The 21,206-nt window shown below is 40.7% G+C and overlaps 1 protein-coding gene across 4 annotated transcripts in view; it reads right to left on the reverse strand.

Moving 5' to 3' along the window:
• LOC133612752 (contactin-1a-like) overlaps nt 1-21,206 on the reverse strand; it is a 268,157-nt gene that overhangs the window by 106,320 nt on the left and 140,631 nt on the right. For all 4 annotated transcript variants that reach the window (XM_072913890.1, XM_072913888.1, XM_072913889.1 and 1 more), the window contains one exon: nt 7,008-7,134. In XM_072913890.1, the coding sequence (XP_072769991.1) occupies nt 7,008-7,134 (127 nt within the window). The remainder of the gene's footprint in view (nt 1-7,007; nt 7,135-21,206) is intronic.

A 21,206-nucleotide genomic window follows, 5' to 3' on the forward strand; every position in this document is an offset into this window, starting at 1 on the left:
AGGCCATTCGAGGGAGTCAAATCGTAGATTAGGATGTTTGTTTTCCGCGGGCAGACAATACAATGACTTGTCTGTTCTATTCGTCCATGCTGGCTGCTCTCAAATTCAATTCATAGTTGACTTGTGATGTTAACTAAGCGTCAAGGCCATTCGAGGGAGTCAAATCGTAGATTAGGATGTTTGTTTTCCGCGAGCAGACAATACAATGACTTGTCTGTTCTATTCGTCCATGTTGGCTGCTCTCAAATTCAATTCAATTCAATTCATAGTTGACTTGTGATGTTAACTAATATACATCATTGAGGTTCTTCATTGTTGACTTGTGATGTTAACTAAGCATCAAGGCCATTCGAGGGAGTCAAATCGTAGATTAGGATGTTTGTTTTCCGCGAGCAGACAATACAATGACTTGTCTGTTCTATTCGTCCATGTTGGCTGCTCTCAAATTCAATTCAATTCAATTCATAGTTGACTTGTGATGTTAACTAAGCGTCAAGGCCATTCGAGGGAGTCAAATCGTAGATTAGGATGTTTGTTTTCCGCGAGCAGACAATACAATGACTTGTCTGTTCTATTCGTCCATGCTGGCTGCTCTCATATTCAATTCAATTCAATTCATAGTTGACTTGTGATGTTAACTAAGCGTCAAGGCCATTCGAGGGAGTCAAATCGTAGATTAGGATGTTTGTTTTCCGCGAGCAGACAATACAATGACTTGTCTGTTCTATTCGTCCATGTTGGCTACTCTCAAATTCAATTCAATTCAATTCATAGTTGACTTGTGATGTTAACTAAGCGTCAAGGCCATTCGAGGGAGTCAAATCGTAGATTAGGATGTTTGTTTTCCGCGAGCAGACAATACAATGACTTGTCTGTTCTATTCGTCCATGCTGGCTGCTCTCATATTCAATTCAATTCAATTCATAGTTGACTTGTGATGTTAACTAATTTACATCATTGAGGTTCTTCATTGTTGACTTGTGATGTTAACTAAGCGTCAAGGCCATTCGAGGGAGTCAAATCGTAGATTAGGATGTTTGTTTTCCGCGAGCAGACAATACAATGACTTGTCTGTTCTATTCGTCCATGCTGGCTGCTCTCAAATTCAATTCAATTCAATTCATAGTTGACTTGTGATGTTAACTAAGCGTCAAGGCCATTCGAGGGAGTCAAATCGTAGGTTAGGATGTTTGTTTTCCGCGAGCAGACAATACAATGACTTGTCTGTTCTATTCGTCCAAGTTGGCTACTCTCAAATTCAATTCAATTCAATTCATAGTTGACTTGTGATGTTAACTAAGCGTCAAGGCCATTCGAGGGAGTCAAATCGTGGATTAGGATGTTTGTTTTCCGCGAGCAGACAATACAATGACTTGTCTGTTCTATTCGTCCATGCTGGCTGCTCTCAAATTCAATTCAATTCAATTCATAGTTGACTTGTGATGTTAACTAATATACATCATTGAGGTTCTCCATTGTTGACTTGTGATGTTAACTAAGCGTCAAGGCCATTCGAGGGAGTCAAATCGTAGATTAGGATGTTTGTTTTCCGCGAGCAGACAATACAATGACTTGTCTGTTCTATTCGTCCATGCTGGCTGCTCTCATATTCAATTCAATTCAATTCATAGTTGACTTGTGATGTTAACTAATATACATCATTGAGGTTCTTCATTGTTGACTTGTGATGTTAACTAAGCATTAAGGCCATTCGAGGGAGTCAAATCGTAGATTAGGATGTTTGTTTTCCGCGAGCAGACAATACAATGACTTGTCTGTTCTATTCGTCCATCCTGGCTGCTCTCAAATTCAATTCAATTCAATTCATAGTTGACTTGTGATGTTAACTAAGCGTCAAGGCCATTCGAGGGAGTCAAATCGTAGATTAGGATGTTTGTTTTCCGCGAGCAGACAATACAATGACTTGTCTGTTCTATTCGTCCATGCTGGCTGCTCTCATATTCAATTCAATTCAATTCATAGTTGACTTGTGATGTTAACTAATTTACATCATTGAGGTTCTTCATTGTTGACTTGTGATGTTAACTAAGCGTCAAGGCCATTCGAGGGAGTCAAATCGTAGATTAAGATGTTTGTTTTCCGCGAGCAGACAATACAATGACTTGTCTGTTCTATTCGTCCATGCTGGCTACTCTCAAATTCAATTCAATTCAATTCATAGTTGACTTGTGATGTTAACTAAGCGTCAAGGCCATTCGAGGGAGTCAAATCGTAGATTAGGATGTTTGTTTTCCGCGAGCAGACAATACAATTACTTTTCTGTTCTATTCGTCCATGCTGGCTACTCTCAAATTCAATTCAATTCAATTCATAGTTGACTTGTGATGTTAACTAAGCGTCAAGGCCATTCGAGGGAGTCAAATCGTAGATTAGGATGTTTGTTTTCCGCGGGCAGACAATACAATGACTTGTCTGTTCTATTCGTCCATGTTGGCTACTCTCAAATTCAATTCAATTCAATTCATAGTTGACTTGTGATGTTAACTAAGCGTCAAGGCCATTCGAGGGAGTCAAATCGTAGATTAGGATGTTTGTTTTCCGCGAGCAGACAATACAATGACTTGTCTGTTCTATTCGTCCATGCTGGCTGCTCTCAAATTCAATTCAATTCAATTCATAGTTGACTTGTGATGTTAACTAAGCGTCAAGGCCATTCGAGGGAGTCAAATCGTAGATTAGGATGTTTGTTTTCCGCGAGCAGACAATACAATGACTTGTCTGTTCTATTCGTCCATGCTGGCTGCTCTCAAATTCAATTCAATTCAATTCATAGTTGACTTGTGATGTTAACTAATATACATCATTGAGGTTCTTCATCGTTGAATTGAGATGTTAAAGGCCTACTGAAATGCGATTTTCTTATTTAAACGAGGATAGCAGGTCCATTCTATGTGTTATACTTGATCATTTCGCGATATTGCCATATTTTTGCTGAAAGGATTTAGTAGAGAACATCGACGATAAAGTTCGCAACTTTTGGTCGCTGATAAAAAAGCCTTGCCTGTACCGGAAGTAGCGGACGAGTAGCGTGACGTCACAGGTTGTGGAGCTCCTCACATCTGCACATTGTTTACAATCATGGCCACCAGCAGCGAGAGCGATTCGGACCGAGAAAGCGACGATTTCCCCATTAATTTGAGCGAGGATGAAAGATTTGTGGATGAGGAAAGTGAGAGTGAAGGACTAGAGGGCAGTGGGAGCGATTCAGATAGGGAAGATGCTGTGAGAGGCGGGTGGGACCTGATATTTAGCTGAGAATGACTAAAACAGTAAATAAACACAAGACATACATATACTCTATTAGCCACAACACAACCAGGCTTATATTTAATATGCCAGAAATTAATCCCGCATAACAAACACCTCCCCCCTCCCGTCCATATAACCCGCCAATACAACTCAAACACCTGCACAACACACTCAATCCCACAGCCCAAAGTACCGTTCACCTCCCCAAAGATCATACAGCACATATATTTCCCCAAAGTTACGTACGTGACATGCACATAGCGGCACCCACGTACTGGCAAGCGATCAAATGTTTGGAAAGCCGCAGCTGCATGCGTACTCACGGTACCGCGTCTGCGCATCCAACTCAAAGTCCTCCTGGTAAGAGTCTCTGTTGTCCCAGTTCTCCACAGGCCAATGGTAAAGCTTGACTGTCATCTTTCGGGAATGTAAACAATGTTTGTGTTGCTGCAGCCGCCCGCAATACACCGCTTCCCACCTACAGCTTTCTTCTTTGCTGTCTCCATTGTTCATTGAACAAATTGCAAAAGATTCACCGACACAGATGTCCAGAATACTGTGGAATTTTGCGACGAAAACAGACGACTTAATAGCTGGCCACCATGCTGTCCCAAAATGTCCTCTACAATCCGTGACGTCACGCGCAGACGTCATCATACCGAGACGTTTTCAGCAGGATATTTCGCACGAAATTTAAAATTGCACTTTAGTAAGCTAACCCGGCCATATTGGCATGTGTTGCAATGTTAAGATTTCATCATTGATATATAAACTATCAGACTGCGTGGTCGGTAGTAGTGGCTTTCAGTAGGCCTTTAACTAATATACACTATTGAGGTTCTTCATTGTTGACTTGTGATGTTAACTAATATACATCATTGAGGTTCTTCATAGGATAGGATAGGATCGGACTTTATTGTCATTGCACAAGTACAACAAAATTATGTTTTCAGCACAAACCCGTTCAAGATTAGACAAACAAACAGTGTACAGGGTTACAGAACAGAAACGCTGATGGGTCGCCACGAGGCGCCCCGTAAAAGGTGGGAAAAAGGTAAACCGCTGGGGAAGAAGATGAGTAAAAAAATACAATCTAGACTGGGCTACTAAGGGGGCCTAGTCTGGAGTGGGAAAAAACCTCCATGCAATGCACACATAAACAGGTTACATTTAATCACGACAAACTCGCCACAGAGGGGCGGGGAGTTGGGGCCCTGGAGAGCGACCACTGCTATGAAGCGCTGCCATCCTACCATCACCTCTAGGAGAAACAAGCGGTGGTGAAGGCGTGGGGTGGGGGAAAAGGGGTGTGTGTGCGTGTGTACCCAATTGTCTTGGGTGTGATGATGTAATGTTTTATAAACTGAGGCTGATCTGCAAAAGTTCGACTCCAGGTGTCGTTGAGGAGGGAGGAAGGTCAAAAGCGTCCTACATTGAGGTGTCCTTGGGGGTGTTTTCAGAACAGCCTGTTCCTGTTGTTCACAGCGTCAAGGCCATTCGAGGGAGTCAAATCGTAGATTAGGATGTTTGTTTTCCGCGAGCAGACATTACAATGACTTGTCTGTTCTATTCGTCCATGTTAGCCGCTCTGAAATTCAATTCAATTAAATTCATAGTTGACTTGTGATGTTAACTAATATACAACATTGAGGTTCTTCAGCTGACATCTGTCCACAGTGAGACTGTTAAAGGGGAACATTATCACCAGACCTATGTAAGCGTCAATATATACCTTGATGTTGCAGAAAAAAGACCATATATTTTTTTAACCGATTTTCGAACTCTAAATGGGTGAATTTTGGCGAATTAAACGCCTTTCTATTATTCGCTCTCGGAGCGATGACGTCAGAACGTGACGTCACATCAGGAAGCAATCCGCCATTTTCTCAAACACATTACAAACACCGAGTCAAATCAGCTCTGTTATTTTCCGTTTTTTTGACTGTTTTCCGTACCTTGGAGACATCATGCCTCGTCGGTGTGTTGTCGGAGGGTGTAACAACACGAACAGGGATGGATTCAAGTTGCACCAGTGGCCCAAAGATGCGAAAGTGGCAAGAAATTGGACGTTTGTTCCGTACACTTTACCGACGAAAGCTATGCTACGACAGAGATGGCAATAATGTGTGGATATCCTGCGACACTCAAAGCAGATGCATTTCCAACTGGACTGGACAGATCAGCTTACAGGAAAAGAGAGCGGATGAGGGTATGTCTACAGAATATATTAATTGATGAAAATTGGGCTGTCTGCACTCTCAAAGTGCATGTTGTTGCCAAATGTATTTCATATGCTGTAAACCTAGTTCATAGTTGTTAGTTTCCTTTAATGCCAAACAAACACATACCAATCGTTGGTTAGAAGGCGATCGCCGAATTCGTCCTCGCTTTCTCCCGTGTCGCTGGCTGTCGTGTCGGTTTCGCTTGCATACGGTTCAAACCGATATGGCTCAATAGCTTCAGTTTCTTCTTCAATTTCGTTTTCGCTACCTGCCTCCACACTACAACCATCTGTTTCAATACATTCGTAATCTGTTGAATCGCTTAAGCCGCTGAAATTCAAGTCTGAATCTGAGCTAATGTCGCTATAGCTTGCTGTTCTATGCGCCATGTTTGTTTGTATTGGCATCACTATGTGACGTCACAGGAAAATGGACGGGTGTATATAACGATGGTTAAAATCAGGCACTTTGAAGCTTTTTTTAGGGATATTGCGTGATGGGTAAAATTTTGAAAAAAACTTCGAAAAATAAAATAAGCCACTGGGAACTGATTTTTAATGGTTTTAACCCTTCTGAAATTGTGATAATGTTCCCCTTTAATGCTTGTATTCGCCAGCAGGTCGCCACGCTAACCCCCATTGAAAAAGAAGACTTCATGTTTGTGTTTCGCTTGGCTGAGAGAAGTATGGTGGGAAGTATACAGAAGGATTTACAAAGTAACAGTGGATGCTGTATATGACATCTTGGAATAATACATTAGCATGTAGCATCCTGCTGATTAGTGATATTAGCAGTGACGGGCAAGCTACTTGGAAAATGTAGTAAGCTAAGCTACAAGTTACTCTCCATTCAATGTAGCTAAGCTACAAGTTACTCTCCATTAAATGTAGCTAAGCTACAGGGGAAAATATCCCGGAGAATTGTAGCAAGCTACATTGAAGTTACAATTAACAACATTAAAGGAACACTAGGACACATCTCATCTGTGGGAGAGAATTTTTGAGTGGTCAGCTTGAAGCATCCCTCTGTCTCGGACTCCCTCCTGGTCATGTGACATGAGTGTCTGTTATGATTGTGTTACTAGTTTGGATGACCCGCCTTATCTTGCCTCTGATTGGCCAGTTTCACCCGAACCTTAGCCAATTGTGACTCATCATAGGAACACCAAGCAATCATCATGGATGTTCTATTTTCTACCTTCTCCATATTGTTTTGGCCTGGAGTCACACTCTATGTTCTCTCTTTGGGGCTTTCATGTTAGCTACCTCGCTACATTTGTCTAAAAGTAGCAAAGCTACGGGAAAAGTTACTCATAAAAAAGTAGCTAAGCTACCGGAAAATGTGGTTAAGCTACATAGCTTAGCTACATGTAGCTAGTTACTGCCCACCATTACGGATAAAGTGCGCGGACGCAGGCTTTTCTATGTTATGCTGTCATGCGTGGCAGACGGTCACATGGTTGAAACAGTCCTTCAGTGGCCATCTTTAGTCAGTACTGGTGTGAACATATGTTACTTGTATGCGGCAGGTGGACTGGCTCGTGCCCGGCAGCTCATGGTGATCTTGTCCTCGGGCGACTCCTCGGGGTAGATGGTGTCCACCGGCTGCTCCTCAAAAACCGGCCCGTAACCCGTGGTTTCATCTGCAAAATGAGCACCAACACGGTAAACAACCGCGACGTCAAACGTCAGGGGGCCAAACACCATCAAATACTCCCAAAGTACTGAAAAGATATACTATTTGCACATGACACCAATATATTCTACAGTCGTGATGACTAGAGTGAATATATTATCCTCATATTAATGTGCAACAGTTTTGTTAATAAATGAGTGAAATTGAGTGTATTTATATCTCATTGTGCAGTTTACAAAGTACCATACTTGCCAACCTTGAGACCTCCGATTTCGGGAGGTGGGGGGCGGGGGGGGGGGGGGGGGCGGGGGGGGGCGTGGTTAAGAGGGGAGGAGTATATTTACAGCTAGAATTCACCAAGTCAAGTATTTTATATATATATATATATATATATATATAAGAAATACTTGACGAAATACTAAGTCAAGTATTTCATATATATATATATATATATATATATATATATATATATATATATATATATATATATATATATATATATATAAATATATATATATATATATATAAGAAATACTTGACGAAATACTAAGTCAAGTATTTCATATATATATATATATATATATGTATATATATTTATATATATATAAGAAATACTTGACGAAATACTAAGTCAAGTATTTCATATATATATATATATATATATATATATATATATATATAAGAAATACTTGACGAAATACTAAGTCAAGTATTTCATATATATATATATATATATATATATATATATATATAAGAAATACTTGACGAAATACTAAGTCAAGTATTTCATATATATATATATATATATATATATATATATATATATATATATACATATATATATATATATATATATATATATATATATATATATATATATATATATATATATGTACGTGTGGGAAAAAAATCACAAGACTATTTCATCTCTACAGGCCTGTTTCATGAGGGGGGTACCCTCAATCATCAGGAGATTTATATATATATATATATATATATATATATATATATATATATATATATATATATATATATATATATATATATATGTATATATATATATATATATATATAGATACATATGTGTATATATATATATATATATATATATATATATATATATATATATATATATGTATATATATATATATATATATATATATATAGATACATATGTGTATATATATATATATATAATATATATATATAGATACGTATATGTATATATATATAGGAAATACTTGACTTTCAGTGAATTCTAGCTGTAAATATATATTTATTTTATTATATATATATATATATATATATATATATATATATATATATATATATATATATTTATATATATATATATATATATATACTGTATAAGAAATACTTGACGAAATACTAAGTCAAGTATTTCATATATATATATATACATACATAAGACCGTATGTGGGCTTTGTACCGAGGATGTCGTTGTGGCTTGTGCAGCCCTTTGAGACACTTGTGATTTAGGGCTATATAAATAAAGATTGATTGATTGATTGATATAAATTTGGCAGTCGTCTGCATAAAAGTGATAAGACACTCCATGCCTCTTAAAAATCTCTCCAAGAGGGAGGAGATATAGAGCGAACAGGATGGGGCCTAGAATAGATCCCTGGGGGACACCACAGTAAAGCGGAGCAGAAGAAGAAGTGGCGTCCCCCAGCCTGACAGAGAAGGACCTTTCTGACAGGTAGGATCTGAACCACTCTAATGCAGTCCCCCTGACACCCACACAGTCTCTCAGGCGATCTAAAAGAATTGTGTGGTGGACTGTGTCAAAGGCAGCTGGAAGATCTAAAAGCACTAAAATGGCAGAGCTGCCAGAATCAGATATTAAAAGCAAATCATTAAAAACCTTTAAAAGTGCAGATTCAGTACTGTGCAAAGCTTTGTATCCAGACTGAAATGGATCTAAAGTGCTATTTTCATCTAAAAAAGGCTGTAGTTGCGCCAAAACACATTTCTCCAAAATTTTTGACACAAAAGTTAATTTAGAAATGGGTCGATAATTTGACAAACTTGTAGGATCAAGACCTGTTTTTTTTTTTTATCAAAGGCTCAACAACAGCTCCTTTACAAAAAGAGGGCACACTGGCAGAAATCAAGCTGCTGTTGATGATGTCCCTAACAGATAAGTCAATAGAGTCCCAGACTTCTTTAAAAAAGCAAGGGGGGACTGGGTGTGTGGGACTGATGATACAATTGTTGATGCCTGAAGTGCTGATATCAACTTGAGGGTTCCAGGTTCGAGCCCCGCTTCCGCCATCCTAGTCACTGCCGTTGTGTCCTTGGGCAAGACACTTTACCCACCTGCTCCCAGTGCCACCCACACTGCTTTAAATGTAACTTAGATATTGGGTTTCACTATGTAAAGCACTTTGAGTCACGAGAGAAAAGCGCTATATAAATATAATTCACTTCACTTCATTATTTTGATGACTACTTTTTTACTTTTACTTGAGTCCTATTATTGTAAAGTAATGATACTCTTACTTGAGTACAAAGTCTGGCTCCTCTACCCAACTCTGGTTACTGTTGACTGAGGATCTTGCTGGAAACGGGGCCAAGTGGGGCTGATGGGAGGCTAATAAAGTTAGGAAATATATTCTGGGAACAAGGGTAGATAATAGAGATGCGCGGTTTGCGGGCACAACCGCGGAGTCCGCGGATCGGGCGGTCGGGTCGGGCGGTTGAAATAAAAAAAAATTAGATTTTAAATAGATTCAGGCGGGTGGCAGTTAAACCAATTCGGAAATATATATACATAGTTAAATGTTGTTACCCACATACGAAAAACGAGCAGGCACCTGCAGCATATGCCACAACAGAAGAAGAAAAAAGAAAAGAGATGGACACTTTTACGGAGCGGAGAAGGGACGCCTCGCCGGGGTCCGGGACCGAGGCCCCTTCCCCCGAGAGGGCCCCACCGGGAGCCGTAGCTGAGGCGATCCGCGAGAAGGGCCCGACGCACGTCCAGGGTCACCACCGCGCCCACCGCACCGACACCCCGCCTCGTCCGCCTTCGCCGCGGCCGGTGTCACGCGCAGCAGGTAAGCAGCTTACCTGCCCGCCACCCCCGTGGCCGGGGGGTCGTAACAGGGGTCACTCCGCGCGCTCCGCCCGCGCAACTTACCTGCCCGCCACCCCTGTTGCCGGGGGCGCGTAACAGGGGTCACTCCGCGCGCAGTGCGCTCACGAAAGGGGTGGGGCTCACCCTGGTTGATATAGACAGCAGGACGGTGGCCATGGAAGTTGGAACCCGCTAAGGAGTGTGTAACAACCCACCTGCCGAATCAACTAGCCCTGAAAATGGATGGCGCTGGAGCGTCGGGCCCATACCCGGCCGTCCCTGGCAGCGAGACGCGCTTGGAGGTGCGCTCAGCGCGGCCCCCATATGATTGCGCACTGGTGTGCGTCTGGGTCGTGACAGCGTGGCACGCGAATGTCTGTGCTGCATTGGATCAGTCTCCTTTCTTTAATAGGCAAAAGCTTTATAACCTCACTAATGCCTTGCATCGTATATATTAGATATATAACAACGGGCGGGTGCGGGCGGGTGCGGTTCTGATCAAATGTTACATCGGGTGGATGGCGGATGGTTGACGACTTTCTGATGCGGTTGCGGATGAAATAATTGCCTATCCGCGTATCTCTAGTAGATAAATAATTAGTTTTTTTTGTGTGAATGTAAATTATAAGGCGACAAAAAAAAGAAGATTATAGCGACCGTCATCTCCTGCTGTGAAACAAACATTGGTGGTGGCGTTGAGTTTTTGAAGTGTAAGGTGGGAGATGACAGATGGTGGTGGGGGGGTTTGGTGGTGTGGAAGCAGACCACAGACACACCAGTATGGTCTCTCTCTAGTTTGTGTCTGACTGGCTTCTGTCCTCTCTATAACCCACACAGCTGCCTTATTTGCATATTCATACTGCAACACTACTTCATAAAGTTCCCCACTATATGCCTTCCAGACAAGATAGTCTAATATTTGAATATCATCTCACACAAATGACACTTTTTCCCATTGGATGAAATGGAACTGAAAATACATTTTCCAGAGTCAAGCTGAGGCCATTAGAAAACCTTTGATGTCCGTACAGGTCATTTTGAAGAAGAAGTGAGATGTATTTTCATCGACCTATCACATTCCATCCAGTTTGCCATTTAGCTAGCACTTTTTTTTACAGGAATCTTACAACATTCCATTCCGATTCCTGGAGAGACGATTCTTAATTTAACAACAATCTCGATTCAAACCGTCCATCCATCCATGTCCTACCCATACTTGCCAACCCTCCCGGATTTTCCGGGAGACTCCCGAGATTCAGCGCCTCTCCCGAAAACCTCCCGGGACAAATTTTCTCCCGAAAATTTCCCGAAATTCAGGCGGACTCAGGTCTTCACGGGTTTATTGTTAGGCAGTTTCATTAACGTCCTCTCAGCGCGGCAACAACACACAACAACAGCAGTCACGTTTTTGTATACCGTAAAGCAGTTCGTCTGCCGTAAACAGCAATGTTGTGACACTCTTAAACAGGACAATACTGCCATCTAGTGCATTTGATGAAAGCACTTTTGTGCGTGCCACACAGCAATGCATCATCAGAGAGGGTGTTCAGCATGGTTAGAAAAATAGTGACAGAGAATAGAACAAGGATGGAAAATTCAACGCTTAACTCAACAATGAGTAAATGAGTGTTATGTGTGTGTATATGTGTAAATAAATGAACACTGAAATTCAAGTATTTATTTTATATATATATATATATATAATAAAATAGATATATATACATATATATATATATATATATATATAATAAAATAGATATATATACGTATATATATATATATATATATATATATATATGTATATACATACATACATATAATAAAATAAATATATATATATGTATATATATATATATATATTTATTTTATTATATGTATGTATATATATATATGTGTAAATAAATGAACACTGAAATTCAAGTATTTATTTTATATATATATATATATATATATGTATAATAAAATAGATATATATACATATATATATATATATATAATAAAATAGATATATATACGTGTATATATATATATATATACATACATATGATAAAATAAATATATATATATGTATATATATATATATATATATATATATATATATATATATATATATATATATATATATATATATATATATGAAATACTTGACTTGGTGAATTCTAGCTGTAAATATACTCCTCCCCTTTTAGCCACGCCCCCGTCCCACCCCGACCCCGCCCACCCCACCCCTTCCCCCCACCTCCCGAAATCGGAGGTCTCAAGGTTGGCAAGTATGGTCCTACCACTTGTCCTTTTTGGGGGATGGGGGGGGGGGGGGGGGGGGGGGTTGGAGCCTATCTCAGCTGCACACGGGTGGAAGGCAGTGTACACCCTGGACAAGTCACCATCTCATCACAGGGCCAACACAGATAGACAGACAACATTCACACTCACATTCACACACTAGGGACCATTTAGTGTTGCCAATCAACCTATCCCCAGGTGCATGTCTTTGGAGGTGGGAGGGGCCTATCCCCAGGTGCATGTCTTTGGAGGTGGGAGGAAGCTGGAGTAGAACCCGCGCAGTCACGGGGAGAACATGCAAACTCCCATACTGGCCAACCTTGAGACCTCCAAATTCGGGAGATTTGGGGGGGAGTTCAAGGGGGGAGGAGTATATTTATAGCTAGAATTCACTGAAATTCAAGTATTTATTTTGTATATATATATATATATATGTATTTTATTTTATACTTTCAGTGTTCATTTATTTACACATATACACACAAATAACACTCCTCTACTCCATACTTGCCAACCTTGAGACCTCCGATTTCGGGAGGTGGGGGGTGGGGGGCGTGGTTGGGGATGGGGGCGTGGTTGGGGGGCGTGGTTAAGAGGGGAGGAGTATATTTACAGCTAGAATTCACCAACTGGAGTATTTCATATATATATATATATATATATATATATATATATATATATATATATATATATATATATGTATGAAATACTTGACTTTCAGTAAATTCTAGCTACCAACTGGAGTATTTCATATATATATATATATATATATATATATATATATATATATATATATATATATATATATATATATATATATATATATACATGTTATATTCATTTGAGCTATTGGGCTGCAAAATTGACTAAACAAGTTTAAAGGGGAACATTATCTCAATTTCAGAATGGTTAAAACCATTAAAAATCAGTTCCCAGTGGCTTATTATATTTTTCGAAGTTTTTTTCAAAATTTTACCCATCACGCAATATCCCTAAAAAAAGCTTCAAAGTGCCTGATTTAACCATCGTTATAAACACCCGTCCATTTTCCCGTGACGTCACATAGTGAAGCCAACACAAACAAACATGGCGGAAAGAACAGCAAGCTATAGCGACATTAGCTCGGATTCAGACTCGGATTTCAGCGGCTTAAGCGATTCAACAGATTACGCATGTATCGAAACGGATGGTTGTAGTGTGGAGGCAGGTAGCGAAAACGAAATTGAAGAAGAAACTGAAGCTATTGAGCCATATCGGACCGACGAAAACGACACGACAGCCAGCGACACGGGAGAAAGCGAGGACGAATTCGGCGATCGCCTTCTAACCAACGATTGGTATGTGTTTGTTTGGCATTAAAGGAAACTAACAACTATGAACTAGGTTTACAGCATATGAAATACATTTGGCAACAACATGCACTTTGAGAGTGCAGACAGCCCAGTTTTCATCAATTGATATATTCTGTAGACATACCCTCATGTCAGCAGGCCAGGGAAGCTAGGGTCGATATTCTTCTCTTGATCATCTTCGGGACGGTGTGAGCCAAGACATCCAGGGGGTTTAGCTCGCTCGTCTGCGGGAACAAACTGCCGCCATTGCTTGCCGTGCTACCGAGGTTCTTTGTCCCTGAATTGCTCACACACTCCGGCAGATTCAATGGGGGTCTGGCGGCAGATTTCTTTGACTTTATGGTTGGAAATGCATCTGCTTTGAGTGTCGCAGGATATCCACACATTCTTGCCATCTCTGTCGTAGCATAGCTTTCGTCGGTAAAGTGTGCGGAACAAACGCCCAATTTCTTGCCACTTTCGCATCTTTGGGCCACTGGTGCAACTTGAATCCGTCCCTGTTGGTGTTGTTACACCCTCCGACAACACACCGGCGAGGCATGATGTCTCCAAGGTACGGAAAACAGTCGAAAAAACAGAAAATAACAGAGCTGATTTGACTCGGTGTTTGAGAAAATGGCGGATTGCTTCCCGAGAGCGAATAATAGAAAAGGTGTTTAATTCGCCAAAATTCACCCATTTAGCGTTCGGAAATCGGTTAAAAAAATATATGGTCTTTTTTCTGCAACATCAAGGTATATATTGACGCTTACATAGGTCTGAGGGGGGTGGGGGACACAGGTCCGGCGGCCATAGATGAAGTGCTGGTTGTCCCCTGTGCATCGGTTGGGGACATCTCTGCGCTGCTGACCCGTCTCCGCTCGATATGGTCTCCTGCTGGCCCCACTATGGACTGGACTCTCACTATTATGTTAGATCCACTATGGACTGGACTCTCTCACTATTATGTTAGATCCACTATGGACTGGACTCTCACTATTATGTTAGATCCACTATGGACTGGACTCTCTCACTATTATGTTAGATCTACTATGGACTGGACTCTCACACTATTATGTTAGATCTGCTATGGACTGGACTCTCACACTATTATGCTAGATCCACTATGGACTGGATTCTCTCACTATTATGTTAGATCTGCTATGGACTGGACTCTCACACTATTATGTTAGATCCACTATGGACTGGACTCTCACTATTATGTTAGATCCACTATGGACTGGACTCTCACACTATTATGTTAGATCCACTATGGACTGGACTCTCACTATTATGTTAGATCCACTATGGACTGGACTCTCACACTATTATGTTAGATCTACTATGGACTGGACTCTCACTATTATGCTAGATCCACTATGGACTGAACTAGCACACTATTATGTTAGATCCACTATGGACTGGACTCTCTCACTATTATGTTAGATCTACTATGGACTGGACTCTCACACTATAGATCCACTATGAACTGGACTCTCACTATTATGTTAGATCCACTATGGACTGGACTCTCACACTATTATGTTAGATCCACTATGGACTGGACTCTCACTACTATGTTAGATCCACTATGGACTGGACTCTCACTATTATGTTAGATCCACTATGGACTGGACTCTCACTATTATGTTGGATCCACTATGAACTGGACTCTCACTATTATGCTAGATCCACTATGGACTGGACTCTCACTATTATGTTAGATCCACTATGGACTGGACTCTCACTATTATGTTAGATCCACTATGGACTGGACTCTCACTATTATGTTAGATCCACTATGAACTGGACTCTCACTATTATGCTAGATCCACTATGGACTGGACTCTCACTATTATGTTAGATCCACTATGGACTGGACTCTCACTATTATGTTAGATCCACTATGGACTGGACTCTCACTATTATGTTGGATCCACTATGGACTGGACTCTCACTATTATGTTAGATCCACTATGGACTGGACTCTCACAATATTATGTTAGATCCACTATGGACTGGACTCTCACACTATTATGTTAGATCCACTATGGACTGGACTCTCACTATTATGTTAGATCCACTATGGACTGGACTCTCACTATTATGTTAGATCCACTATGGACTGGACTCTCACTATTTTGTTTGATCCACTATGGACTGGACTCTCACACTATTATGTTAGATCCACTATGGACTGGACTCTCACTCTATTATGTTAGATCCACTATGGACTGGACTCTCACACTATTATGTTAGATCCACTATGGATTGGACTCTCACACTATTATGTTAGATCCACTATGGACTGGACTCTCACACTATTATGTTAGATCTACTATGGACTGGACTCTCACACTATTATGTTAGATCCACTTTGGACTGGACTCTCACACTATTATGTTAGATCTACTATGGACTGGACTCTCACACTATTATGTTAGATCCACTATGGACTGGACTCTCACACTATTATGTTAGATGCACTATGGACTGGACTCTCACTATTTTGTTAGATCCACTATGGACTGGACTGTCACTATTATGTTAGATCCACTATGGACTGGACTCTCACACTATTATGTTAGATGCACTATGGACTGGACTCTCACTATTTTGTTAGATCCACTATGGACTGGACTGTCACTATTATGTTAGATCCACTATAGACTGGACTCTCACAACATTATGTTAGATGCACTATGGACTGGACTCTCACTATTATACTAGATCCACTATGGACTGGACTCTCACACTATTATGTTAGATCCACTATGGACTGGACTCTCATACTATTATGTTAGATCCACTATGGACTGGACTCTCACTATTATACTAGATCCACTATGGACTGGACTCTCACACTATTATGTTAGATCCACTATGGACTGGACTCTCTCACTATTATGTTAGATCTACTATTGACTGGACTCTCACACTAATATGTTAGATCCACTATGGACTGGACTCTAACACTATTATGTTAGATCCACTATGGACTGGACTCTCACTATTATGCTAGAAGCTAGATCCACTATGGACTGAACTCTCACACTATTATGTTAGATCCACTATGGACTGGACTCTCACTATTATGTTAGATCCACTATGGACTGGACTCTCACACTATTATGTTAGATCCACTATGGACTGGACTCTCACTATTATGTTAGATCCACTATGGACTGGACTCTCACTATTATGTTAGATCCACTATGGACTGGACTCTCACACTATTATGTTAGATCTACTATGGACTGGACTCTCACTATTATGCTAGATCCACTATGGACTGAACTAGCACACTATTATGTTAGATCCACTATGGACTGGACTCTCTCACTATTATGTTAGATCTACTATGGACTGGACTCTCACACTATAGATCCACTATGAACTGGACTCTCACTATTATGTTAGATCCACTATGGACTGGACTCTCACACTATTATGTTAGATCCACTATGGACTGGACTCTCACTATTTTGTTAGATCCACTATGGACTGGACTGTCACTATTATGTTAGATCCACTATGGACTGGACTCTCACTATTTTGTTAGATCCACTATGGACTGGACTCTCACTATTATGTTAGATCCACTATGGACTGGACTCTCACTATTATACTAGATCCACTATGGACTGGACTCTCACACTATTATGTTAGATCCACTATGGACTGGACTCTCATACTATTATGTTAGATCCACTATGGACTGGACTCTCACTATTATACTAGATCCACTATGGACTGGACTCTCACACTATTATGTTAGATCCACTATGGACTGGACTCTCATACTATTATGTTAGATCCACTATGGACTGGACTCTCACTATTATACTAGATCCACTATGGACTGGACTCTCACACTATTATGTTAGATCCACTATGGACTGGACTCTCACACTATTATGTTAGATCCACTATGAACTGGACTCTCACACTATTATGTTAGATCCACTATGGACTGGACTCTCACACTATTATGTTAGATCCACTATGGACTGGACTCTCAATATTATGTTAGATCCACTATGGACTGGACTTTCACAATATTATGTCAGACCCACTCGACGTCCATTGCACCCGGTCTCCCCTAGAGGGCGGGGGTCACCCATATATGCGGTCCTCTCCAAGGTTTCTCATAGTCATCCACATCGACGTCCCACTGGGTTGTGAGTTTTTCCTTGTCCTTATGTGGGATCTGTACCGCAGATGTAGTTGTGGCTTTTGCAGCCCTTTGAGACACTTGTGATTTAGGGCTATATAAATAAACATTGATTGATTGATTGATTGATAGAAAAGGGATGGATGGATGCTTCTTCCTACTCCTTCTTGGACATGTCAAGAAAAAGTAAAAAAGTGGTGCATGAATTTGGAAACTATATACAGGTAAAAGCCAGTAAATTAGAATATTTTGAAAAACTTGATTTATTTCAGTAATTGCATTCAAAAGGTGTAACTTGTACATTATATTTATTCATTGCACACAGACTGATGCATTCAAATGTTTATTTCATTTAATTTTGATGATTTGAAGTGGCAACAAATGAAAGTCCAAAATTCCGTGTGTCACAAAATTAGAATATTACTTAAGGCTAATACAAAAAAGGGATTTTTAGAAATGTTGGCCAACTGAAAAGTATGAAAATGAAAAATATGAGCATGTACAATACTCAATACTTGGTTGGAGCTCCTTTTGCCTCAATTACTGCGTTAATGCGGCGTGGCATGGAGTCGATGAGTTTCTGGCACTGCTCAGGTGTTATGAGAGCCCAGGTTGCTCTGATAGTGGCCTTCAACTCTTCTGCGTTTTTGGGTCTGGCATTCTGCATCTTCCTTTTCACAATACCACGGATTTTCTATGGGGCTAAGGTCAGGGGAGTTGGCGGGCCAATTTAGAACAGAAATACCATGGTCCGTAAACCAGGCACGGGTAGATTTTGCGCTGTGTGCAGGCGCCAAGTCCTGTTGGAACTTGAAATCTCCATCTCCATAGAGCAGGTCAGCAGCAGGAAGCATGAAGTGCTCTAAAACTTGCTGGTAGACGGCTGCGTTGACCCTGGATCTCAGGAAACAGAGTGGACCGACACCAGCAGATGACATGGCACCCCAAACCATCACTGATGGTGGAAACTTTACACTAGACTTCAGGCAACGTGGATCCTGTGCCTCTCCTGTCTTCCTCCAGACTCTGGGACCTCGATTTCCAAAGGAAATGCAAAATTTGCATGGTTGGGTGATGGTTTGGGGTGCCATGTCATCTGCTGGTGTCGGTCCACTCTGTTTCCTGAGATCCAGGGTCAACGCAGCCGTCTACCAGCAAGTTTTAGAGCACTTCATGCTTCCTGCTGCTGACCTGCTCTATGGAGATGGAGATTTCAAGTTCCAACAGGACTTGGCGCCTGCACACAGCGCAAAATCTACCCGTGCCTGGTTTACGGACCATGGTATTTCTCTTCTAAATTGGCCCGCCAACTCCCCTGACCTTAGCCCCATAGAAAATCTGTGGGGTATTGTGAAAAGGAAGATGCAGAATGCCAGACCCAAAAACGCAGAAGAGTTGAAGGCCACTATCAGAGCAACCTGGGCTCTCATAACACCTGAGCAGTGCCAGAAACTCATCGACTCCATGCCACGCCGCATTAACGCAGTAATTGAGGCAAAAGGAGCTCCAACCAAGTATTGAGTATTGTACATGCTCATATTTTTCCTTTTTATACTTTTCAGTTGGCCAACATTTCTAAAAATCCCTTTTTTGTATTAGCCTTAAGTAATATTCTAATTTTGTGACACACGGAATTTTGGATTTTCATTTGTTGCCACTTCAAATCATCAAAATTAAATGAAATAAACATTTGAATGCATCAGTCTGTGTGCAATGAATAAATATAATGTACAAGTTACACCTTTTGAATGCAATTACTGAAATAAATCAAGTTTTTCAAAATATTCTAATTTACTGGCTTTTACCTGTATATGCTCAAATAAAACCAATCTGAATCTGAATCAATCTGAATGGGAGTTTAGTAGCTCAGTTGGTAGCTTTGCACGTGTTTTAGCACAAGCAAACATTTAGTAGAGCCATGTGACCAAATGACAAATAGGAGGCAGCTGCAGCGTCTCTCCAATAATTATTCCTTTCTCCAAAAACACTTTTTGTACCATCATCCCAAAAAAAAGGACAACTGTAGCCTCTCCCTTAACGCATCAACCATGTCTTTGTGTCCTGCTGGCAAGGCTGGACTGTGAAAGGAGCACACCAGCAAGGACTTCTTTACAATACACAGAGTGGATCTTCTCCTCAACTACTGAACAACTACTCCAGCACCAAGTGAAGCTTTTATGCAAAAGTCAAGAAACCCATCTTTTGTCCGTATTTGCAGTCAGCGGCGTGCGCTCTGACAAGAAAGAAGCAGCCAAGGACAAAGACTGAAAAGCCATAAGAAGCATGGTACTGTTCAAAGCCAGTGGCAACAAGACCAAGGAGAGAAGGTTGGAGTTTATTTTGATTATGGATGGAGATTGTGATTCAAAACCACAAAATGTGGATTTCTATATTTCTTCAAATGAGTTTGTTCTTAACCTTTCTGACCTAGGGGCCCAACTTTCTCACTACAGAGGGACCCAGGGCCCACTGAAATATTAAAGGCCTACTGAAACCCACTACTACCGACCCGTCTCCGCTCGAGATGGTCTGCTGCTGGCCCCACTATGGACTGGACTCTCACTATTATGTTAGATCCACTATGGACTGGACTCTCACTATTATGTTAGATCCACTATGGACTGGACTCTCACTATTATGTTAAATCCACTATGGACTGGACTCTCACTATTATGTTAGATCCACTATGGACTGGACTCTCACTATTATGTTAGATCCACTATGGACTGGACTCTCACAATATTATGTTAGATCCACTATGGACTGGACTCTCACACTATTATGTTAGATCCACTATGGACTGGACTCTCACTATTATGTTAGATCCACTATGGACTGGACTCTCACTATTATGTTAGATCCACTATGGACTGGACTCTCACTATTATGTTAGATCCACTATGGACTGGACTCTCACACTATTATGTTAGATCCACTATGGACTGGACTCTCACTATTATGTTAGATCCACTATGGACTGGACTCTCACACTATTATGTTAGATCTACTATGGTCTGGACTCTCACACTATTATGTTAGATCCACTTTGGACTGGACTCTCACACTATTATGTTAGATCTACTATGGACTGGACTCTCACACTATTATGTTAGATCCACTATGGACTGGACTCTCACACTATTATGTTAGATGCACTATGGACTGGACTCTCACTATTATGTTAGATC

This window comes from Nerophis lumbriciformis, linkage group LG10, assembly GCF_033978685.3.
Source record: "Nerophis lumbriciformis linkage group LG10, RoL_Nlum_v2.1, whole genome shotgun sequence".
Classification (NCBI taxonomy): domain Eukaryota; kingdom Metazoa; phylum Chordata; class Actinopteri; order Syngnathiformes; family Syngnathidae; genus Nerophis; species Nerophis lumbriciformis.